Raw genomic sequence first — 26,081 nt, 5'->3', positions numbered from 1 at the left:
AGGCACTCAGATGATTTACCACACGTGTCAGAAAAGCAGAAGAAAGAGCTGGATACAAAAGAAAAGAAAAAATGACAGAAGCACATGAAAGAATTAAAGCCAAACACAAGCCTGTTACATTATGACAAGATATTCTTTTGGTCCATTGCAAACAACAATAACAATAATGATAATAATAATGATAATGATGATAAATATTATTACTACATCAAAAATAAATAAATAAATACATTTCACTTTTAAAACAGACAATACATACCTATGTACATAATATTTATAAAAATAAAAATTAATTATACAAAAAAAATTGTGTAGAACCAATCTTCACTCAAGAATTGCTATAGTAAATTTCACAAATAATTGTTAATAATTATTATTTTTTCCAATAATCTTTCATTTACTTAAATGATCCCTTTAATTTAATCCCTATGATTAATTAATTAAATGATGCCTTTAGATGCCATTTTCTTTCTAAAAATTATCATATTCTTCTAAGTGGGATTTCTTGTAAGGTCAAAGATGAAAGTCTGCTCCTGTAACAATATCAAAAAAGAAACTAAAACAGACAAGCTTGAACATCCAGCGCAATTACCGAACACACCCAGTGACACGCAACTGACCGTAACGAACAACACAAATCAACAAACTCCTGAGAAACACTGCTCAAGACATCATGCATGTGTTCGTACGGCTCGTGTCACGCATAACCTGCAGCAAATGGCTCGGTGCATTCATACTCACATTCACCTGAATGAGGTGCTGCGGGGAATATTTCATCTGCTACAAAAGAGATTTCATAACCGATGTGTAAAACTGTTTTCTTTGGTGTGATGGATGAGTTGGGGCAGGCCGGGCGATGAGGGCGTAACAGGACTGGCATGCGTGGGTTTAAATAAGTCTTTTTGTGTTCATTCACGCTCAGTGCTGTTCAGCCATGGAGCTCAAAGCAACATCTGTCCTGCTGCTCGTGTGCGTCACCATCATCATCCTCACCAGCGCTGAAGGTCAGAAGCAGATCCATCTGATGCTCTTCATCATGATCATGTTTATGTTGTTGATGCAAATTGTAAATGTAATATGTTAGTAATAGGTTAGGCTTATGCATTTGTTCCTTTTACCTAAAGCGATTTATTTCTATAACGCTTCATGCAATACAGATTCTGTTCTTCAGTAGCTCTAAAAACACGTGTTGTGGTTTTCAGCTCAGTTCAGTGTTGATTACATTAATGCAATGTGCACTTTTTTTATTAACCCTTGCAAGTTTTTATCTCACATTTCAGTTTTTTGCAATTATGCGTTTGTATATCTCAATTCTGACTTTTTCTCTCAGAATTGTAAGATATGAACTCAGAATTGCAAGCAAGAAAGGTCAGAATTTTGAGATAAAAATCTTTTTTTATTTCATGGCATTAACAAACAAAACAAACAAACAAAAAAAACTAATGCAAGATGTAAACTTTTGTACATAATTTTTTTTTTTTTTTTATAAATTTTACAATACATTTTTTTCTCATAATTCTGAGGTTATATCTTGCAATTCTGCATTTCATATTTTATATATCAGAACTTAAAAAAAATTATATTATAGTTCGGAAAGAAAAAAAATAAAGGTAATTGTAACTTTTTAATTGTGAGATAAAAAGTCACAAATACCTTTTTTTATTTTTAGATTTTTATATATATATATATATATATATTGTTTTTCCATGGCAGAAACAAGCTTCCATGTGTTCCAGTCATTTTGACTCGGAGAGGATTTTTAATTGATTGTACGCTTCATTGATCTGAGCTCATGCGCCTCAGTTTTGAGCCAAAATGATCCACAAATAATACTTTTTCACTCAAAAACTGAAGTGCATAAGTTCAGATCAATCAGTTTCAAAGAGAGATTTTTAAAAAGCCCGTCATTTTTGACCAGAAATACCAAATTAGCACACGAGTAAAGCTCATGCATTCCCTGGGAATCAAACCCATGCTATAGCGTTGCATAAGTCAGAACAGTGTCAGTAGAGTCGTGTTTGATTCCCAGAGACACATGTACCTATAGAGCAGCTTGAATAGATAGTGAGTCAGTGTGGACAGCAGTGACATGTGTCGGGACATGCATCGCTCTGCTTTATCAGAACATCAAACATGCCCTCTATAATTAAAGGCTTGTCTGTGTCTGTCATTCTTCTTTTCTGAAAACATCCTACAGGAAGTGTGTGGTTTTGTTAGGACAGGATTTAACTGTTATTCAGTGGCAGATGTTGCTTTTGTTTCAGTGGATGCCATTCCCAGTTGCTGCTTGACTGTTTCAAAAAAGATCCCTAAACGCATGCTGCAATCCGTCTCAAGAGTCAAGCTCCAGAACAAATCTGGCCGCTGTGACATTGATGCAGTGGTGTGAGTGTTTAACACACACACACACACACACACTCACTCACTCACTCACTCACTCACTCACTCACTCACTCACTCACTCACTCACTCACTCACTCACTCACTCACTCACTCACTCACTCACTCACTCACTCACTCACTCACTCACTCACTCACTCACTCACTCACTCACTCACTCACTCACTCACTCACTCACTCACTCACTCACTCACTCACTCACTCACTCACTCACTCACTCACTCACTCACTCACTCACTCACTCACTCACTCACTCACTCACTCACTCACTCACTCACTCACTCACTCACTCACTCACTCACTCACTCACTCACTCACTCACTCACTCACTCACTCACTCACTCACTCACTCACTCACTCACTCACTCACTCACTCACTCACTCACTCACTCACTCACTCACTCACTCACTCACTCACTCACTCACTCACTCACTCACTCACTCACTCACTCACTCACTCACTCACTCACTCACTCACTCACTCACTCACTCACTCACTCACTCACTCACTCACTCACTCACTCACTCACTCACTCACTCACTCACTCACTCACTCACTCACTCACTCACTCACTCACTCACTCACTCACTCACTCACTCACTCACTCACTCACTCACTCACTCACTCACTCACTCACTCACTCACTCACTCACTCACTCACTCACTCACTCACTCACTCACTCACTCACTCACTCACTCACTCACTCACTCACTCACTCACTCACTCACTCACTCACTCACTCACTCACTCACTCACTCACTCACTCACTCACTCACTCACTCACTCACTCACTCACTCACTCACTCACTCACTCACTCACTCACTCACTCACTCACTCACTCACTCACTCACTCACTCACTCACTCACTCACTCACTCACTCACTCACTCACTCACTCACTCACTCACTCACTCACTCACTCACTCACTCACTCACTCACTCACTCACTCACTCACTCACTCACTCACTCACTCACTCACTCACTCACTCACTCACTCACTCACTCACTCACTCACTCACTCACTCACTCACTCACTCACTCACTCACTCACTCACTCACTCACTCACTCACTCACTCACTCACTCACTCACTCACTCACTCACTCACTCACTCACTCACTCACTCACTCACTCACTCACTCACTCACTCACTCACTCACTCACTCACTCACTCACTCACTCACTCACTCACTCACTCACTCACTCACTCACTCACTCACTCACTCACTCACTCACTCACTCACTCACTCACTCACTCACTCACTCACTCACTCACTCACTCACTCACTCACTCACTCACTCACTCACTCACTCACTCACTCACTCACTCACTCACTCACTCACTCACTCACTCACTCACTCACTCACTCACTCACTCACTCACTCACTCACTCACTCACTCACTCACTCACTCACTCACTCACTCACTCACTCACTCACTCACTCACTCACTCACACACACACACACACACACAAATCAGTCCTGTGCTCCTGTATTGACTGTGCATGTTTACTGCTCTACAGTTTATTCATCAAAAAAAAGCGGATCTGTGCTGATCTCGAAGTCCTACGATTCTTGAATAAACTCAAGAAGAATCACAAACCCAAACGCACTCAAGTGAAGACTGAATGAACATCATCATCTGACTTATAATGCATTAATCTACTGGCGGTTTCAGTATTTCTCGCATTGCACGTATTAAAACTCATTTTTACAGTTTTTACTACAATATACTGTATGTATTCTTTGTATGCTCTGCTTTTGGCTGTAAGTTGGTTGATTTTTCACATGAACCCAAACTAATTAAATGGTTCCATGATGTAATAGAAATAATGTGAGTTGAATGGTAAGTTTACATGATTTGATGAGGAATTGGGAAAGAAGGTATAAAACACAATGGCAAACAGCAATAAATAAATAAATAAAAATGCATACACATAAATAAATAAACAAATAAATAAATAAATAAAAATAATTAAATAAATAAAAATGCATACATAAATAAATAAATAAAATGCATGCATTCACATTAAATAAATAAATAAATAAAAATGCATGCAAATAAATTAATAAATAAAATGAATGAAGTAAATAATAAAAATGTATGCATGCACATAAATAAATAAATAAATTAATTAATGAAATAAATAAAAATGCATGCATACACACATAAATAAATAAAATGCATGCATTCACATTAAAATAAATAAATAAATATGCATGTAAATAAATAAATAAAATTAATGAAGTAAATAATAAAAATGCATGCATACACAAATAAATAAATAAACAAACAAATAAACAAATAATACCCCTTGTTAATTTTTTATTACAGTGCTTTTGAAGGAAATTAGAGCATTGGACTTATGTATTCTGAACATTTTTCAGATACTTTATTTAAGACATATTTTCACACACTGGTTGGTTTTGTCCAGAGATATAGAGCCAGACACCTGATTACACTCTCATTGATTGATTGATGTAGACTCCGCCCACTCACCGTCCGCCAATGAGAACGCTGGATCTCTCACTGATTGATTGATTGATTGATGTAGACTCCGCCCACTCACCGCCCGCCAATGAGAACGCTGGATCTCTCACTGATTGATTGATTGATGTAGACTCCGCCCACTCACATGATGACTAAATGGATACAGCTGGACGCACCTGCTTTATTTATTAGCTAACAAAATAGTCTTGTAATGGAGAAACTGAGCTTTTAATGAACTGCACAATTGAACAAAATGAATCACTGTATTACTTTCATTTTGTTTTACTATCAAAACCCCTATTTTTATGTCCCTGTTTTTGTTTTGTGTATACTTTGTATAACATACTGATGGAAGAGCTGTATATATATAATATTAAAGGGATAATTCACCCAAAAATGAAAATTCTGTCATGAGGAACGACATGAGGGTGGTGTATAGCCTAAATAAACAGGATTTTCATTTCTGGGTGAACTCTTCCTTTAAGCCGAGTAATTTATGTGAAACCGAACATGTCTCAGTGTTTGGTGTGTCTCTGGTTTTAAAGACAGCAGCACTGTCAGGATCTACAAGAACTAAACCTGATGAACATGTTCTCCATCGTTTGAGACGCCATCTAATAATCTGACCGTCTGCACCAAGAGTCACATTTGATTAGTCACATAGAAATATAAACTGCTTAAACTAGTCTCAAGAAGTTTCTTCAAGGCCGATCATGACATAATCGAAGGTAGACTGGTCTAACTAGTTCTTAAGACACAGGCCTCAGAATCTTAAAGTCCCCATGAAATCAAAATTAAAGTTTTGTGGGTGTTAGTATCAATATGTTAGTCTTAAGGTTATCTATAAGTTATATGAAAGATATAACGGAATGATTTGATATACTACTGTACTTTATGGAATATGTGCTTAAAATGTTCATAAATTGGAATTCCCATTCTATACAATGTATCGATACATTGCATCTAATTTGCATATTAATGTTGAACCATAGGTGTTATAATGGGAGTAATAACTTGTCAACATTATCATAAGAATATCTCATATTTCATAGGAACACTGATCAATCATTTCTTGTTGTGTTTTCATCAAAATGCCTGATTAACATGATGTTTGTCCACCGTTTCGTAACAAAGTGTCATATTTGCGATTTGAAACCCCGTAACATTTTTCTGAGATGTTTGTTTACGACAAACAATCTGAAAATGAGCCAGATTTAAATGATCATTACAAAACATAATCATATTTCCCTAAGAGTGCTACATCTGGTGCAATATCAGTCATATTTAAAGACCAAGCAGAGGGAGTTTATAATCAAACCTCCAAACATTTAATATCTCTGAAAAGCCCTGAATGTGTTCTGAACAGAAACTGTGGCGTGTAGAGTCTCAAATATAAAATCAAAGTATAACGTCCTCTACAGAAGACAGAAGACGATGCTGGAGCGCCACCTAGCGGCGGAATCACGAACTTACAGCAAACATGATTTGTCATTTATTAGCTAACTAACAGTTACTAACTCTACTAGTTTCACCAGTTTCAGTCTTTAAGGGCATGTTTTTAATGTGTGGGGTCAAAGTGCAACAGCTTGAAAACGCTTGTTTTTTTTGTTTTTGGAAATGTAAAAATGCAGAAAGTTTTGTGTGAGGGTTAGGGGAATGAAAATACAATTAGTACAGTATAAAAATTATGATGTCTATGGAAACTTCCCGTATAATATGGAAACCCAACAACAATCATTTTTTGATAGATGCTTGTAATGCACAGTGTTTGTAAACACATTATTGTATGAAATAGTAGATAAAAGTATATTTTAAACTCTGTTTCTTCAGATTATGCATAAAAACACTTATACAGCACTGATAGGAACACTGAGATAAAAGACAAAAATATAACCATCCACGCATTTCAAAATTGTTACTTTATTGTAACATATATAATATGTTACATATAATTGTTTGGGAGCTTTGATGCATCTTCTCAAGGTGCAAACCGGAAGTAAACTGCTCTGGTCATGTGACAATTTACATTAACCATGTGACACTGCACATATTTAACTGAGACCCTTTATTTTTTCCATATTTGCTGAAAATGCACTAAAACACCAGTCAGTAACATTTTTAGAGCTTTATAAATGTAAACCTTCTTTATGGTCACTATTGTGACCGGTGGGATTAAATGGGTTAAAACCTTTGTAACACAAGATGTGCATGTTTATGAATTCGTCTAATACATTTAGAAAAATAATTATCATATTTTTTTTTGTTAGAGAATTCAAAGTTGCTTTGGGGCCAATTTGACCCCAGGCACCACAGGAGGGTTAATAAATGAAAATAAATGATTCATGATTCTCTCCATGTTTTCTCATTTTGTGATGCCTTTGTAAAGCCTCCATGGGTTTGTTAAAGTTACGATTATTTTTAATAATAGACATTGAATATTTAAAACAACCCACATTCAACTCGACCAATCAGAGACCGTTTCCGCGCCACCAAGACCCGCCCACCCCGAGACTCCGCCCCCTCGACAGGTTAGCTGTCGTTTAGTTCAGCTCGTGTCGCTCGATTATTAACTAATAACTTCATCTCGTGTCCTGTTTGATCGTGTAACTCGTGCAGCGTTTCCCCGGACTCGTTTCGGACATTTAGCACATCATGTTCGAAGAGAAAACGCTGAGGATCGCGGGGTTTTCGCGACTGAGGAAACCCGAAACCGGGATGACGTCACACGACGAGGTGAAACCGCGCGAAACTCGTGAAGTTCGTCTCCGCCGCGTTTTACGCCTTTTGCTCGTTTTTCATCATCGAGGTGAATAAAAGTATTTTAACTCGGTACAAGTGAGTCTCGGCTATAACATATGCTAGTTTTAAACACATAAACAAAGACATTTTCTCAGGTGAATGTAATTATATTGTGTTATTATTAGGTTTCCTTCATTTATGTTTCTCGGGATTGGGCAGGTGAGACACATTCTCGAGTTTTAAACGCATGTTTTTGTAGAAACACACGAATCTGGTTGTATTTTATTTATTTATAGATGACAGCTACAATCATTCCTGGAAAGGTAATTTATAATTTATTTTATAATTAATTTCTGTACTGTAGTTTTTTCGTTACCGTTACCGTTGCGGGGAATCACGTGACCGGACTCGGAGGAACACAGAAAATGAGGTAAATAAACCGAAACACAAGAGTTTTGCGTAAAGACACGCTCATCTGAAGCTGATGTTTGTGTTTTTCAGTTTATCCATGTTCACTGTGCTCAGAAAATTCACCATTTTACTGATTATGATTATGGAATACAGGATACTGAGGTATATCATTTCTTTTAGTGAAAATATTTTTTATTTTAAGTAGCTAAAAAAAAGCTAAAACGTCACGTTTTTTTGTTCAAAAATGGATCAAAAACCATCCATTTTTCATCATCACCAAAATATATTTTATATATACTCTGCCGTTCAAAAGTTTGGGATCAGTAAGATTTGTAATGTTTTTGAAAGAGTCTCTTCTGCTCACCAAGGCTGCGTTTATTTGATCAAAAATACAGTAAAAATAGTGAAATATTATTAGAATGTAAAACAGCTATTTTCTATGTGAATATCTGTTAAGCTGTAGTTTATTTCTGTGATCAAAGCTGTATTTTCAGCATCATTACTCCAGTCTTCAGTGTCACATGATCTTCAGAAATCATTCTAATATGCTGATTTATTATCAGTGCTGGAAACTGTTGCTGCTTCATATTTTTGGGAACCTGTGATACTTTTTTTTCAGGATTCTTTTGATGAATAAAGTTAAAAAGAACAGCATTTACTTAAAATAGAAACCTTTTCTAACAGTACAAGTCTTTATTATCAATTTGTATCAATTTAACACATCCTTGCTGAATAAAAGCATTAATTTAATTTTTAAAAAAAACTTTTGACTTGAAAATACAGCTGCGCATCACAGAAATACATTACAGTTTAACAGATACTCACAGAAAAAACAGCTGGTTTAATTATTAATAATATTTCACAATATTCCTGTTTTTTCTGTATTTTTGGTCAAATAAATGCAGCCTTGATGAGCAGAAGAGACTTCTGTAAAAAACATTAAAAATCCCAAACTTGTGAACAGCAGTGTGTATGTATATATATATATAATATATATATACTGTAGGTAGGCGCTCTGATTGCAGCCCCAGGTTCATGAACACAGAGCATTCAAACACATGCAAATGAAGACGTATGTTTATGTTTATTAACTCTGAGCCGTTCCAAAAAAAATATTAAGCAGCAACAGTTTCTAACACTGATAATAAATCAGCATATTATTATGATTTCTGAAGATCATGTGACACTGAAGACTGGAGTAATGATGCTGAAAATACAGCTGCGCATCACAGAAATACATTACAGTTTAACAGATACTCACAGAAAAAACAGCTGGTTTAATTATTAATAATATTTCACAATATTCCTGTTTTTTCTGTATTTTTGGTCAAATAAATGCAGCCTTGATGAGCAGAAGAGACTTCTGTAAAAAACATTAAAAATCCCAAACTTGTGAACAGCAGTGTGTATGTATATATATATAACATTTATATACTGTAGTTGTAGGCGCTCTGATTGCAGCCAGGTTCATGAACACAGAGCATTCAAACACATGCAAATGAAGACGTATGTTTATGTTTATTAACTCTGAGCCGACTGCTTCAGCTCGGACCTGTTCTTCAATGTTTGTTCTGCTGAACGACGTCTTCACGGCCGCTAGTGGAGTTTATACCAAGAAGAAACTCGGGATGGAGGTATATACGACAGCTCGAGTTATCTGTGGACTAGTCTTAATCAAATGACACGGATTCATTTTTACACTTTGGTTAAAAATACTCTTGAAAGTCATTCTGTGTAAACTACAGCGTTAACTGTTAAACTCAGATCTACAGGCAAACACGCATTCGTTGTTTAGGAGAACTAACACAGATTTCATAAGATTCCCTCTTTTCTTGTTTTTAGGCTCTTACCTTTGAAGGATGGATGTCTCTTATGTTCATATTTCATTTTTTATTGTCTTGTGTCATGGGGTGAGTCTCACTCATGATGCTTTTATAATAATTCAAGGTGGCTGAGCCATATATATATATGTATTTGTATGTATGTGTGTGTGTGACCCTGGAGCACAACACCAGTCATAAGGGTCAATTTTTTTAAATTGAGATTTATGCATCATCTGAAAGCTGAATAAATAAGCTTTCCATTGATGTATGGTTTGTTAGGATCGGACAATATTTGAAAATCTGGAATCAGGGTGCAAAAAAAATCTAAATATTGAGAAAATCGCCTTTAAAGTTGTCCAAATGAAGTCTTTAGCAATGCATATTACTAATCAAAAATTAAATTTTGATATATTTACGGTAGGAAATTTACTAAATATCTTCATGGAATCTGATCTTAATATCCTAATGATTTTTGGCATAAAAGAAAAATGTATTATTTTGACCCATACAATGTATTGTTTACAAATATACCCCAGCGACTTAACACTGCTTTTGTGCTCCAGGGTGACATATAATGTCATTTTTTATTATATAATAAATAATAATGAGGATATATAATTATTGAAGATACTTTAATTGCCCCAACGACTGTAGTGGTTAGTGCCGTGTTATAATAACTGCAGAGGATGATGGAATACATCAAAACAAACCTGAAAATGGGAAAATACTGAGGTTAAATATATATATTATAATCAAAATACGTATTTATACATTTTATATTTGTGACCCTGCAGCACAAAAGCAGTGTTAAGTCGCTGGGGTATATTTGTAGCAATAGCCAACAATACATTGTATGGGTCAAAATTATTAAAGATCGTGTTCCATGAAGATATTTTGTAAATTTCCTACCGTAAATATATCAAAACTTAATTTTTGATTAGTAATATGCATTGCTAAGAACTTCATTTGAACAACTTTAAAGATGATTTTCTCAATATTTAGATTTTTTTGCACCCTCAGATTCCAGATTTTCAAATATTGTCCTATCCTAACAAACCATACATCAATGGAACGCTTATTTATTCAGCTTTCAGATGATGCATAACTCTCAATTTCACAAAATTTACCCTTAAGACTGGTTTTGTGCTCCAGGGTCACAAATAGAGTTTCTGTGGGTCCTAAAGTCTTTCTTTTTTCACAAATGAAAGCCTTAAATCAGAGAAAATCAAGTAATGGAGATCGGTTAGAAGTTGTATTTTCAAACTTTGAAGTGTTATTGATGTGTTGTGTTCCATTAATTCCTTAAATTTTCTTTATTTGTCCTTAAACATTTTCCTTCGTAAAACGTACAGGAAAAATAAGGTGGATAAAGGCGTTGCAGTTTGTAAGTTGTTTGTGTCTCACACACACACACACACACACTCACTCTCACACACACACACACACACTCTCACACCAAAATCCAAAATAACATCACGTACACAAACCCCAAAGAAACAAACGCTCGTTTCCACAAAGTGCACAACGAAACAAACACGAGACATCTCATCATCTCCTAAACAAGTTGAGAAAACGACGACATTCTTCATATAATGATATCACTACCATCATAGCAGCCTAAAAGTACAACAGGAAGCAAAATAAGGTGCTTGTAGCTTATATGAACCTCGGAAAGGCTCTCGAAGGCGAGGAAAGTTGCTGATCATCCAGACCTGCTCTAAACCTCCTCGTCAAACGCTGGTGTTATTCAGGCGGAGAGATTGTTAGCCAGCTCGATGAGCGCTAGTGCGCCGTGAAGACGCTCGCGCTGCTCCTGGAGACGCCTCCGCGCCGTACCGCCGCCGCTCTTCTCTTCGTCCTGCTCCTCTTCTTCACCTTCATCAGACGGCAGGAAGTCCAGAGGGTCCTGCTGCTCCTGGTCCTCTATAGTGGTCTTACTCAGAGTCTTTGCTTTAGTCGGCGCAGGCGTCCGCTGCTCCCTCATCTGCCAGTATCTGACAACACAAACACAGTCATTCTTCAGGCTCATTAACACGAAACTAAAACCTTCAAATAATAATAATAATAAATTAAGCATAAAAAAACTTCCAAGGCAGCACAACTTGATGTACTAAACTAAAACTGAAAGAAAAATTGTTACATTTTAAATTTGTTAAACTGTAAAAAATAAAATAAAAAACTAATAAAAATGACAAAGCACAACAATATCAAAAAATAAAATATATATTAAAAAAAAGTTTAATTTGACTAAAATAACTAAACTGGAGTAAAGTTACTTTTTAAAACTTGACAAAAAAAAAATCACAAATTATAGAAACTACATAGAAATATTTAAAAAAACAACAACAAAATATAAAAAATGACAAAACAAAATAAAATATAAAAAACTTTGTTTAACTTGACTAAAATAACTAAACTGGAGTAAAGTTACTTTTTAAACTTGACAAAAAAATGAAAACATAAAAATTACAAAATTTTATTATATAAATAACTACATAGAAATATATATATATATATATAAAAAAACTAAAATCACAAAAATGACAAACAACAAAATTCCTAAAAAAAAGGACAAAAACAGTACAAAAATAAAACCAAAATATTTGAGCGTTGCAAAAATTTTTTTTTTTTTTAAATTTAGATTAACTTGAAGCACTAAAATAACTAAAACAAACAAAAAAAGTATTAAAAAGAAAATATTAAAAGATATGAAAAATAACAACAAAATTACTTTAGTACAAAAAAAAGTAACTTATTTTAGCTTGTTGCCAAGGCAACATGTCTCATTTTCATTTAGTTTAACTTGATGTACTAAAATAGCTAAAACTGAAATAAAAATGAAAAAAAAGCTATATAGAAATGACTAACTAAAAAATAAAACGAATTCAAATGATCAATAAAAGCTATAACAGTATCTCAATGATTCTAAAGTGTCACTACTCGACGATATAACAAATAATTTAAATCTCGTTTTGAACTCAAGCGTTTCTGATTTCAGATTCTTTTGATTCAAGTTCCAGAAAAAAAAAAAGAAAAAAAAGAAAATCAAATGAGATGAAGCACATTTTATTTGTGCTTTTATTATGCTCAAGTATTGGAAAATTAAAAAAATACTACGTGGTTATGTAACAATGTCAACAGAACATGATCATGACACACAATATTGTGATACAAGATATCGGTCATCATGTAAATGAGGGCGGGTGACTTGATTGACAGGAAATCAGCGGATGTCTGATAGCATGATACACTTTTGTACACGAGTGTGTGTTGATGATTTACTCACTTTGCCAGCCATTCGGCCACAGCCTTGTTGTCGGCCCCCTGTGATGTCCCGGGGCCGCCCGCGGGCTCCTCGCGCTTCAGCCGCGCGTACGGGTGTTTGGCACAGTGACGGTTAGCGTGAGTGAATCGGCTACCGCAACCTACAACACACAGGGAGAAAAACAAAGCTTTCGAATTACTTTACACACGCTAACAAACCAGTGTCACTGATATACTATTATAGTTTTAATTAAAGGTGCAGTATATAATATTGACAGCTAGTGGTTGAAATGGGTACTGCATCCAAATTCATAATATTGGAGAGAGTTGTTGCGCGTATATGCGCTTTAATTATTTACATGCGTGTAGGTTAAGTGGCCATTTGAATGAAATGTTGTTTAGTCAATATTAAACAAGGATTAGATCGCGCTGTAAAGTGTAAAAACAGTCGTCAGGCCGTAGGCGCCTCTGCAGGCGTTAGTTATAATGCGTAATTAGCGCTATTGTTTGTTTATAATACATTATGTGTTTTAACAGTTTTGTTCAATAAAACCATATGATTACTTGCTTTTTATACTTTATTTTAACTAATTGCCATTATATTTGTATTTTAAGTAATTTTAAAGGCTATTGTTTGCTTAGGTCTATTTTTATTACCACAAAAAAAAAAAAAGAATTATAATTATCCGATTACTCGATTAATCGTCAGAATAATCGACATATTACTCCGTTACCAAAATAATCATTAGTGACAGCCCTAATGTGAACAGGCGATTAGCCCTAGTGCTAAATCACTAGAATGAACACTACAGAAACTAGTCCATACTACTTGTGTTTGAGTGAAAGCAGTGAATGCTAACGCTCACCTTTCTGCCATCTGCCAGATTACATCCCACCAATAGAATCCATCAAATAGTTCTGAATTGGGAATAGCCAACATGCATCATAAACTTATTTCAAATAGGAAATTTTAAATAAAAACTTATTTAATTGGAAATTACCTTTTTTGTTCGTTGTCTGTCATTTCGAAGCTTAAGTTGCATATGGTTTTCTTTAGTTTTAATTTGCCTAACTATCGATCTGACCCAGTAGACGCCATAATCCCACTCTGTCTCTACTCAAGGCTGGCAGTCATGCATATGCTCTGGAGTAATATCGCGTCCATATCGCAGGCTTTGCGATTAGGAAATCGCAACGTCGCAAATTGCGATTTCGAGTCGATTTCGATTAATCGCACAGCCCTAGTCCATACTACTTGTGTTTGAGTGAAAGCAGTGAATGCTAACGCTCACCTTTCTCCGAACAGACGAAGGGTTTTTCTCCGGTGTGGAGGCGCTGATGGGTCTTCAGCTGTCCGCTCTGGACGAACGCTTTCCCGCAGTCCGGATAATCACACAGGTACGGTCTTTCACCTGAGACGAGAAGAGGACACTCAATGCTCTCGTTCTGAGATCTGAACACAAAGCTCAATGTGGCGCCACTGACCCGTGTGCGTGCGTTTGTGCGCCTGTAGCGATTTCTCGCGGGGAAAGACGCGGTTGCAGATGTTGCAGCGGATGCGGCTGGTGGAGTTCTCGCCCTCGTTGATCAGCTCTCGGACGGTTTCTGCCCGCGGGCGTCCGCGCCGAATGCCGTCCTGAAATAAGACTAAGACTGCAACTCAAGGCTGGCAGTCATGCATATGCTCTGGAGTAATATCGCGTCCATATCGCAGGCTTTGCGATTAGGAAATCGCAACGTCGCAAATTGCGATTTCGAGTCGATTTCGATTAATCGCACAGCCCTAGTCCATACTACTTGTGTTTGAGTGAAAGCAGTGAATGCTAACGCTCACCTTTCTCCGAACAGACAAGAGGAACGTTAGCGCTCTCGTTCTGATGTCTGAACACAAATACGGCTCACTGTGGCGGCGCTGACCCGTGTGCGTGCGTTTGTGCGCCTGTAGAGATTTCTCGCGGGGAAAGACGCGGTTGCAGATGTTGCAGCGGATGCGGCTGGTGGAGTTCTCGCCCTCGTTGATCAGCTCTCGGACGGTTTCTGCCCGCGGGCGTCCGCGCCGAATGCCGTCCTGAAATAAGACAGCAGGAAGATGCATGTTAGAGTCATGACAGAATGATCCATATGAACACAGCCACTTTAAAGGGACAGTTCACCCAAAAATGAAAATTACCCCATGATTTACTCACCCTCAAGCTATCCTAGGTGTACATGACTTTCTTCTTTCAGACTAATACAATCGGAGTTATATTAAATAATGTCCAGGCTCTTCCAAACTTTATAATGGGAGCGAATGGGGGTCGAGATTTTGAAGCCCAAAAAAGTGCATCCATCCAACATTTAAAGTGCTCCACGCGGTTAATAAAGGCCTCCCGATGCGTTTGTGTAAGAAACTACACTACACCTACGTCATCCGCTGGAACGCCACTTTCTCGTGAACGTGCGTACGACAGTTAGCAGAAGCTAGAGATTAGTTTATAATATTTTAAATATAGGAAAAAATGTTTTTTACACAAATGTATCGCTTCACTTCAGGAGGCCTTTTTTAACCGCGTGGAGCAAAATTTCACAATCCTTGGTAGCCCTTCGGGCAGGCACTCTTTAGATTTTGGTAGCCCAAAATGTATTTAACTCGCCCGAATAAAAAAGACAATTTATATATATATATATACATGTGTGTAGAACATTAGATAAGAGTTAAAGCAATCAAAAACGCGAATATCAGCAAATATCAAGGAAGGAATTTTATTCCACTATTTACAGGGTATCTGCAAGACTTTTTAAATCAAATTTAAAGGTTGTTTATGACTCTTTTTAAGAGCTGCACATTCCGAGCTTTATAATGGCAGTGAATGGGGGTCGAGATTTTGAAGCCAAAAAAAGTGCATCCATCCAACATTTAAAGTGCTCCACGCGGTTAATAAAGGCCTCCCGATGCGTTTGTGTAAGAAACTACACTACACCTACGTCCTACATCATCCGCTGGAACGCCACTTTCTCGTGAACGTGTGTACGACAGTTAGCGGAAGCTAGAGATTAGTTTATAATATTTTAAATATGGGAAAAAATTTTTTTTACACAAATGTATCGCTTCACTTCAGGAGGCCTTTTTTAACCCGTGGAGCAAAATTTCACAATCCTTGGTAGCCCTTCGGGCAGGCACTCTTTAGATTTTGGTAGCCCAAAATGTATTTAACTCGCCCGAATAAAAAAGACAATTTATATATATATATATATACATGTGTAGAACATTAGATAAGAGTTAAAGCAATCAAAAACGCGAATATCAGCAAATATCAAGGAAGGAATTTTATTCCACTATTTACAGGGTATCTGCAAGACTTTTTAAATCAAATTTAAAGGTTGTTTATGACTCTTTTTAAGAGCTGCACAAATAAAATTAATACCGTATGAGCGGGGCGGTGCAATGTCTATGGTAACATATTAAACCTTCAAATGAAATTATTTACAATTTTAGGCTTTCACAAAAATAAAGTCCAAGAAACAGCTAAAAACATCTTTTCCATCTACACTAGATCCTCTAAAGGCCCTGATATACTGTAGGTACTTCAAGCGAAATCAAAGAGCGAACTGATGTGACGTCATTTCGAACAAAATCCGGCCAAAACGAAGTTCGTTTTAGGAGTTTGAAACGGCTTGCCAAAGCGAACTTTCCGGAAAAGTTCGTTCCGGCTGCAAAACACCTTCGCACTACCATTGGTCCGTGACGATTGCGTCATAGGAGGTGTGCGCTTAGGCTCCGCCTTCTTTCACACAGAACTTTTCTTTTATTATTAAAAAAAAACTGCGTTAGACTAACTGAAACATGTCACAGCACTTACATATCATTACTCCTTTGTTGGTTTTGATTACTTCTATTGTCCTCATTTTTAAGTCGAATTATTATATTAATTTAAAACATAAAAATATATATCTTACTGTCTCAATTGTTACGATTTTTAGAAGGCATTTTAGGTTCTTGTCAATCCACTGGTTCACATTTACAACTGTGTGTTTGCTGCGTAAAAACATTAGTCGATTTTGGCATTGGTCTGAACAGAAACAGCAGAAGGCTGATTGAAAATGCTAATTGATTCTCTGCCACTAGTTGGGACTTTTGAACCGGCAGAAATAGTGTTTTCCGCGGTAACAGCAGTATTTAAAGCAGCGCTGTGCTCATAAACGCTACTTTATCAGGCATTACAAGCAGGATGAAATGAAAATACAATCAAAACTTTTCTGAAGGAAATACCATTTAAGGTATTTAAGACGTTAATGGCCTTATATTTGATGCAACTAAATTTAAGACTTTTTAAGACCCTGTATTCAAGCTGCTTTACAGCTGAAATTCAATTTGTTTACATAATTGATGCATTTTACAACATTAACACTGTTATTTTCCTGTTTGATACTGTGACACAATCTGTATTGTATAAAGTGCTATAGAAACATTTGTCTTGACTTAAATAATTGCAAGCGAATAATAATAAACTTTATTTTTTATAGCACCATTAAAACTTTTTGTAAAGTGCTTTACAAAAAAAATAATACATTGAAATAAAAAAGTTAATGTACTTTGACCAAAAAAGGTCATATTAACACAAATAAAGTGCCACATATTAAACATAACTAATGATCCAACAATGTAATGCTTAAACGTGCCATATGTAATAAACAACTATAATAACATAATGTAATTACTTAATAATAGCATATTAACATAACACCACACATTATAATTAACATTTTAATGCAATAATATACAGTAGTAAACATTTGAAGTGGACCAAAACCTTTAATCGAAGTTGTCCTAAAACCAAAACAATACCCGTTCTTGTCTTAGGACAACTTTGATTAAATGTTGATTACTGTATATAATCCTATGCCATATGGATAGTGACATGTCATAATTACGTAAATATTATATATAACTTTACACCATATTAACGTTAAAAGCTATATTTACGGCAAACTCAAGAGCAATAGTTTTTAAAAATAGTATCAATATCAATACATCAATGAATAGTTGTACAAAAATAATTATATGCAATCTTTCAAACTGATGATACTTGATAAAACATTTAACATTTTCCCGCGAAAAGATTTAAAAAAAAAATGTACGTTCCGAGTAAAAAATAAATAAAAACGTTTCCCGGTATCATTTAAAACAAGACGCTCTAAGAAAATATATGTTTCACAGTCAAGGAATCGTGTAAATATTAACAGTAATTCTGAGGTAAGTGTTGTTTCTAGAAGCTAACATTTTGGCGCGCACGTCTGACGTCACGTTCAATGGAGGATAATTTTAAATCCCGTTCTGAGCGCGCGTTGTACGCGTTAAAAATCACTTCACTTACCGATAATATGTGCTAATACAAACATAACAGTGTACTTGTGTTATATAATACAGCACTAGTGCAGTATAGTGATTTAACGTTAGTTTGAATCGCACCTTGAGGTGTTCCGGGCAGGAGTTGACATCTGATTCGGCGGGAGAGCCGCTGTTTCGGGTCGGTGAGGCGGTTGCGCTGCCAGATCCGGGGCTCAGAGTCACATTGTGCGCGTTTTCGCCCCAGCGCCACGGATACACCATAAAATCGCTGAATCCGGGGCTGGTGGGCATCAGAGAGTCCGCCGCTTTCGGTTTGATGGGAGTCGTCTTGATCACGGACACCAGGACTCTTTTCGGCGAGTCGTTACAAAATATCACTTGATGCTTGCTGTCAGCCATCGCAAATAACGTTCAGTTAAAATGGAGCTTAAAACCGTTAAGTTAAAAAACAAAAACAACTCTAAGTGCAGTTGGAGGAATAACGTGCCGCCGCTGGTCGCTGTGTTATAGAGTCAGTCATTCCCAATGTTACACGTATCAGGCGCGGCGCCTTTGATTCCGTTGTTATCCAGCGATCTCACTGCCAGGAGTTTCTACAGTGAGCCGAACTCACTCGGTAGTTTCCCGCGTTGGAAATCGCGCTCGGCGCTCAGCCAATCAGCGAAGAGGGCGTTACCGCGCCCGCGCCATGCAGCCGAGAGCGAGCCAATGGCAGACGCCGTGGAATTCTCGCAGCCAATCGCCTTGCCTTGACGCCGCGACACTTTTAAAATATGGCAGAGCGCGCTCTTTCTTGACAGACGCGACGGTTGTCCAATCACATGACTCGTTGTGTACTGTAGGGGCGGGTCCGAGTGCATCCTTTCCTGCAGTTTAACGTCTCCCGCGCTTAATGTTTACATTTACATCGATTTAAAGGGAAAGGCGGGCGGTGACGGTGGCGCGAAAGTTACGCAATCAAACCGCCTTTTGTGTCATTGTGTTTTAGCAGCTGTCTCCACACAGCAAACGCGAAGCATGAAAACCATTTAATCATTTGATTCTTTTTAAGATAAAAGACTCGCGCGTAAAAGTAACATCTGCTGTATTTCTTTCAACGCCTTGACTTAAAAAAAAAAAAAAAATTATTAGTAATATATATATATTTTTTAAATTGTTCGCAAGACTTTAGAATAATTTCCACATTTCACTCAGTCATGTCTATTTAAAATAATTTTATTTAATTTTTAATGTGGTTGATTATTCAGGAAACGAAGGATGAGTGAGTCAAACGATAAACCTGTTTTTGGTGTGATATTATAGAATTGCAATTCTTTTTGGGAGTCATGCATGCTTAAAAATTAATTGCTACAAGAGCTGCAAACACCACAGACCGTCCCACCCAATATTCATAATACAGTTCAACTTAAATCACAAATTTATACAGTTTTAGATTATTTTTAAACTATAAACAAGTGTATAACCAACTCTAAAGTGCCTTTTACATTTGTGTTATTTTAGAGATTGAAGTCATAAAGCTATTTCTAGTCAAACAAGTTTATTAGATCTGAGCTTAACCCGAACAATTATATTTACCAGTTTTGAGTAAAATTAATTTTATTTTTAAATGCTAGTTTTATTAATATTTTGAATCAGTTATTGTTAGTTTTAGTAATTTTTTGTTTTGTCAAGTTATATTTTAAATGTCTATATTGTTTGTATTTTGTATTTTAATTCAGTATAATATAAATAACACTATTTTAGTAAAAAAAAAAATGAAAAAGATGTGTTGCCTCGGCAACTAGTTTTTATATTTTATTGCAGTCAACATTTAAAGTAACAATTTTTTAAGCTTTAGTTAACTTTAATAACCCTCATATTTATATAGAAATTAGTGGGTCCAAAAGCAAGTGCTGTTAAGAGAAAGGCTAAAATCTGAGTAAACGTATAATGAGGCCCATTCAACAACCACATTTGCAATAGCAGAAAGGATTTATTAAAAGGGATATGACTCAAATAATTTCCTATTATGTGAAATAATCATGATTTAAATGTGCATTATTTACAGTAAAAAAAACAGCTTATATACAGCTTTCAGTCACGATTAGCACAGTATGCGTCACATTCGCTCATTTACAGTCTGTCACTGTATTATTAAAGTACTACCTACAGTATTAAAAAAAAAAAAACAATATTACAGGTTTAGTAGCATAATGCATAATGGCAAAGGCAGCTTCTGACATGATACTTACAATGGCATAAAAAGTCAAACTTCACAGCTGCTTAAAGCTCTGATTTAAAAATAAACTCATTGCTTTCTCTCGATCAAATAACAATGGTTAACATCTGCTGATTTCTCAATAAACACAGTTTGAATATGGTTAATAGTAGATCACTTAAAGTAAGACTCGAGTGATATCAGTGCAGGGATGTTGGTCTTTTCAGCGCAGGAGAGGAGCTCGAGCTTTGGAGATGGAGTTACTGTAAAATAAGAAATACATTACAGACCAAACTTATACGAGCAGAACGCCGAGCAGCACTCGTGCACATGCTCTAAACTCAGACAGATGCTGAGAAACGCTGTATAATTACAAAGCAGAAGGAAGTTAGAGGAGGAAATCTGATACCATGGTCTCTGAAAGCGCACCGATGGCATCGCGTGAAGCGCTTTCCTTCTTCGGGACAGATCGTCTATTACAGGTAAGGTTGGCAAAGAAAAACCCGTTAAAAATTTGAAGACGAAACTAATTTCTGATCCAAAATAGAGGCCCGTTTACAGCTGGTATTCACACATCTCAGGCAATGAACAATATTTTTTAATGTTTTTGAAAGAAGTCTCTCCTGCTCACCAAGGCTGCATTTATTTGATTAAAAATACAGTAAAAATGTGAAATATTATTGCAATGTAAACCGGCTGTTTTCTATGTGAATATCTGTTAAACTGTAATTTATTTCTGTGATGCACAGCTGTATTTTCAGCATCATTACTCCAGTCTTCAGTGTCACATGATCTTCAGAAATCATTCTAATATTCTGCTCGAGAAACATTTCTGATTATTATCAATGTTGATACAATGTTGAAACTGATACATTTTATTTTTCAGGATTCACAGATGAACAGAAAGTTCAAAAGAACAGCGTTTATTTGAAATAGAAAACTTTTGTAACATTCTAAATGTCTTTACTGTTACTTTTGATTAATTTAATGCATCCTTGATGAATAAAAGTATTACTTATTTTTTTAAATCTTTCTAACTACAAACTGTTTCCAACACTGATAATAATCAGAAATGTTTCTCGGGCAGAATATTAGAATGATTTCTGAAGATCATGTGACACTGAAGACTGGAGTAATGATGCTGGAAATACAGAAATAAATTATATTTTAACAGATATTCACATAGAAAACAACCATGTCAAATTCTAATAATAATTTCACATTTTCTGTATTTTTGATTAAATAAATGCAGCCTTGGTGAGCATAAAAACTTAAAAATGGTAATTATTCCAAACCTAAATTTTGCAGCTTTAAAAGCCTAAATATCATCATGCATAAATCAGATCACGTTACAACCGGGTGTAAACGGCTCAGAGTCATGCTCACAGACCGAGAGTGTAAGAGTCGTTTAACGTGAATCATCCATCAGCAGAAGACAGTGTGCAAGCAAAAACAAGAGACTAGTGCTGGGCGGTATACCGGTTCATACCGAATACCGGTGTTTATTTTTGTTATGATATGAATTTTTAAAATACCGCAATACCGGTATATGTCACTTAAACAACGTTGGGAACGCGACACTGTTTGAAAGGGGTCCCTTTTCACTGTTGCACTGTGGTGAGGGAACAGCTGTATGTGTTACTAAGCGTGAAAGTTCAGAAACTGAAGCTGTAGAACTAATAGAACGTGATGACACAGAAGAACTCATCCACAATATCCACATTGACCGCCACAAATATCCACCGCCCGCTGCCATCAGCTCCCGCGTCTCACACACACACGAGCGCGACTTTAGCACTAGATTTAGCAACTTTCAGACCCTTTTAGCGGCTTTTTTCCATAGAATATTCATACTGACAAACCTAGCGACTTTTTTGGATAAACCTTAGCTATGGTTCAGTTGGAAGATTTCGCCAGTGCTGTCCCGCGAACGCGAGGTCTGACTTTCCCGCAGAAGTGTCGCCTCTCTCGGCGTCTGTTCTGTGCAGTGAGCGGCAGAGAAGCACCGCAGCCGACTCCTCAATAAATGAGTACAAAACAGCGTTTCCTAGCACCTGTCGCTTACTGATTGTTTGGAATTATAAATATGTAGGGTAGTTCGTCTGTTAATATCACATGCACTTTTAAATTTTTTTTAGTTTGTTACTCAGACGCAGGCAGTGCGCTGCATGAGACAAAAAAGTAATATAGCCAAAACAACCGCATAGCCGCTCTTTAGTGTAGATGCATGTTGATTTTATCAGACGATGCTGTGATTATAAATGAGAGTGACTCCTGGTTAACATGTATTAAAAGGGGTCGTGTTTAGTCACTATTTAGTGTGGTATTTTTTGACAATATTCACTCATCATGAAAGTAAAATAGGGCATTCTAAGTCAATATACTTCAGTATTTCCTCTCTCAATCAGTAGAAAATATGGTTAACACCCGGTCATGCATGAAAAAAAGAATACCGTCATGAACCGTGAAACCGGTATAATTTTGAAAAATACCGTGATATAAATTTTTGGTCATACCGCCCAGCACTACAAGAGACGCCCGCTCTGTCCATCAGTCATGCAAGAAAGCTGAAGACGGGACGGTTGGGCGTTAAAAGCCCGGATCACGCGGTCCGCTTTACACTTACTGAGCCGAGGGAACTCAGACTGTGGCCATAGAGCTGCAGTGAAACAGCAGAGGATCTGTGGGCCGCGTGCGGCTGACTGTTCACTGGGCTTAAGTGCTTTAAGCTCGACTGCTTGATGAAATTACTGTTGGCCACTGAGCCAGCGCTAACATCGTGCAAGCTGCCTAAAGATTTAGCGAGCCTTGAATGTAAAGGGCTGGGAAAGAAAAACGTCAACCGTGAATATGAACGTCAGACTTACTCAAGTCGCTTTAATGCAAAAGGCTTAAAAACGCAGTGAAATACCCACCTACTGGTCCTGCTGGATCCAAGTGAAGCCCGGGTTCTTTTCCTTTTATCGGAGCTATATGGAAGATGTTTTACAGATTATATGACGGACATACAGTTGATCAGATTTAGAACCCTGAACACGCAACTGCAGAATAATTCTGTTAAAAAGGAATATGACAAAAACAATAGAACAGAATTCAGAAATGTTGTTTGTTTACATTTACAGCATCACACAAAGCAAAAGCTTTCAGTTACTGATGCTGCTGTAGAAATATGCATAAAATACAATATGAAGTAAAAAAAAAAATATATATATAATTATCATTTGTGTGTATGTGTATATATATATATATATATATATATATATAAAATGTCATTTTTAAAGTAATTTTTGATGAGCTGAACCAACATCACTGCGCTGTTAAATAACACTCTAAATGTTAAACGGCACTGTGGCTTAGGGCTGCACAATTAATCGAATTTCTAATAGCGATTACAATTATGAATGCCACAATTACGTAATCGTTCAAAGCGGAAATTAATCGTTCAAAGTCCACTTATGTTATTCTGCACACTTACGATATGTTTTTTTCTTTCTACATGTTATATTTAGGGTTTTTCCATTGTTTTAGTATAACATTATAATACCATTCATATTTTTACTTTTTATAATTTAAGGATGAAACCAATCCGATGTATATTTGACATTTGAGGCTTAATACTATAGAAAAGCACTAAAGGTTTTTCAGTTAGTGTTTTCAGCTTGTTTATTTTCATATAAAAATACGGCATGCAGTTGAAACAAACAATGGTATAAACATCATTCAATGTAAATTGTGATAATCGTAATTAATAATCACAATTTCAAGGGAATAAACGACAATTATGATTTTTGTCATAATCGTGCAGCCATAGATATAATTATAATTTTATTTTATTTATTTGATGGTTTCATTTTATATATATAGTATAGATAGATAGATGCTAGGACTAAAGGGTTTTCAGTTAGTGTTTTCAGCTTGTTTATTTTCATATAAAAATACGGCATGCAGTTGCATCAAACAATGGTATAAACATCATTCAATGTAAATTGTGATAATCGTAATTAATAATCACAATTTCAAGGGAATAAACGACAATTATGATTTTTGTCATAATCGTGCAGCCATAGATATAATTATAATTTAAAAAAAAGATAGATAGATGCTAGGGTTCTCAGGGTGGTTGCTAGGGTGGTGCTATGCGGTTGCTAAGGTATTCTGGGTGGTTGTTAGGGTGTTGCTATGTGGTTGCTAGGTCCCCAGGGTGGTTGTTAGGTGCGGTTGCTAGGCTGTTGCTATCCGGTCGCTAGGGTATTTTGTGTGGTTGCTAGGATGTTGCTATGCGGTTGCTAAGGTATTCTGGGTGGTTGTTAGGGTGTTGCTATGTGGTTGCTAGGTCCCCAGGGTGGTTGCTAGGCTGTTGCTCTGCAGTTGCTAGGGCGGTTGCTAGGCTGTTGCTATGCGGTCGCTAGGATAGATATATAGATAGAGTCAGATTATAGATAGGTGAGTTTGAAGGAGTTTAAATGGGTTAGAAATAGTACATAGAAGGGAAGCTTGATTGAGTCTCAAGGGATTCTGGGAGTTTAAGTTTGAATTTTGACAAAAGTACTATTCATCTGAATTTCAATCTTTTTAACAAGGATAGAACACAAACTTATTTAAACAAAGAAGAAGTGTTACCTTAATGACTTTGATGTTGATTTGGTCTGAATAGTATTTTCTTCTAACCTGAACGTAAAGAAAAAAAACAAAAGTTCAGTGTGATGAAAACACGCAAAACGAATAAAAAAAAAAAAGGATGGAGATTTGATGCATTAGATGCATTGTGTTCTCTGATGATATTATCATCACGTGCGTTCATACGTGTAGCATTTGATTCAAAATCATCCTTTAAAGCCTCAAACGAGCTACACGAAGGAGAAGAACTCCATAAGACCATTAGATGAAGAGAGAAAAACCTTGAGAGGAACCAGATCATCCTCCTCTGACAGCGCATACATCAAACACGATCCAGTTACGTAACGTGTGTGATACTGGTCTTCGGTTCACTGAATGAATGATCAGATTGTGTGCAATGCGGTGTGATAAAGTAAGGACACATAAGGGAGCTTATTAAACCTGCAGCTCAACATTAACGCTGAAAGAGGATAAATACAATGATCAATGCATGACATATATGACACATTCAGAAGCGCTTCAGCAAAATGCAATTAATGCACAGACAAATCAAGTCACATTATGTTAAGCCTGGTAAAACTCAACATCCAAACCGAAGAGAAGTGTTGTTTCACAAAGGAGCACAGTAATATTAAGGGTTTAATACACGTTAAGATCTATTAACGGCAGCATGCGAGTCAATGTTCAATACCACAGGAAATAATTTTGTAAATTTACAAAATGTAAAGATTACACGTTAAAGGGGTCATATGATGCGATTTCAAGTTTTCCTTTCTCTTTGGAGTGTTACAAGCTGATTGTGCATAG

At 36.4% G+C, this 26,081-nt stretch overlaps 3 protein-coding genes across 8 annotated transcripts in view; 1 reads left to right on the top strand and 2 right to left on the bottom strand.

Moving 5' to 3' along the window:
• Window positions 1-927: 927 nt before the first annotated feature.
• LOC107726874 (C-C motif chemokine 28-like) lies at window positions 928-4,326 on the top strand. Its single transcript, XM_016536577.1, has 3 exons — window positions 928-1,004; window positions 2,265-2,385; window positions 3,927-4,326. Exons 1-3 carry the CDS (start codon window positions 935-937, stop codon window positions 4,033-4,035), a joined length of 300 nt encoding a protein of 99 aa, XP_016392063.1. The 5' UTR covers window positions 928-934; the 3' UTR covers window positions 4,036-4,326.
• A 6,945-nt stretch (window positions 4,327-11,271) lies between these two features.
• LOC107726881 (zinc finger protein 367) lies at window positions 11,272-19,283 on the bottom strand. Its single transcript, XM_016536587.1, has 5 exons — window positions 18,581-19,283; window positions 15,049-15,199; window positions 14,424-14,543; window positions 13,154-13,292; window positions 11,272-11,861 (listed from the first exon to the last, which is right to left on the bottom strand). Exons 1-5 carry the CDS (start codon window positions 18,857-18,859, stop codon window positions 11,615-11,617), a joined length of 936 nt encoding a protein of 311 aa, XP_016392073.1. The 5' UTR covers window positions 18,860-19,283; the 3' UTR covers window positions 11,272-11,614.
• Window positions 19,284-20,412: 1,129 nt separating this feature from the next.
• LOC107726879 (dual specificity protein phosphatase CDC14A-like) overlaps window positions 20,413-26,081 on the bottom strand; it is a 20,109-nt gene continuing 14,440 nt past the window's right edge. For 4 of the 6 annotated variants that reach the window (XM_016536582.1, XM_016536581.1, XM_016536583.1 and 1 more), the window contains 4 exons: window positions 25,278-25,325; window positions 23,573-23,626; window positions 23,284-23,479; window positions 20,413-20,920 (listed from right to left, as the gene is read on the bottom strand). In XM_016536582.1, coding sequence (XP_016392068.1) covers window positions 20,918-20,920; window positions 23,284-23,479; window positions 23,573-23,626; window positions 25,278-25,325 — 301 coding nt within the window. In that variant the 3' untranslated portion in view covers window positions 20,413-20,917. The remainder of the gene's footprint in view (window positions 20,921-23,283; window positions 23,480-23,572; window positions 23,627-25,277; window positions 25,326-26,081) is intronic. The other 2 variants (XM_016536585.1, XM_016536586.1) reach the window with 2 other exon arrangements.

This window comes from Sinocyclocheilus rhinocerous, unplaced genomic scaffold (assembly GCF_001515625.1).
Source record: "Sinocyclocheilus rhinocerous isolate Xijiao unplaced genomic scaffold, SAMN03320098_v1.1 scaffold1808, whole genome shotgun sequence".
Classification (NCBI taxonomy): Eukaryota; Metazoa; Chordata; class Actinopteri; order Cypriniformes; family Cyprinidae; genus Sinocyclocheilus; species Sinocyclocheilus rhinocerous.
This window is presented reverse-complemented; position numbering and strand designations above follow the sequence as displayed.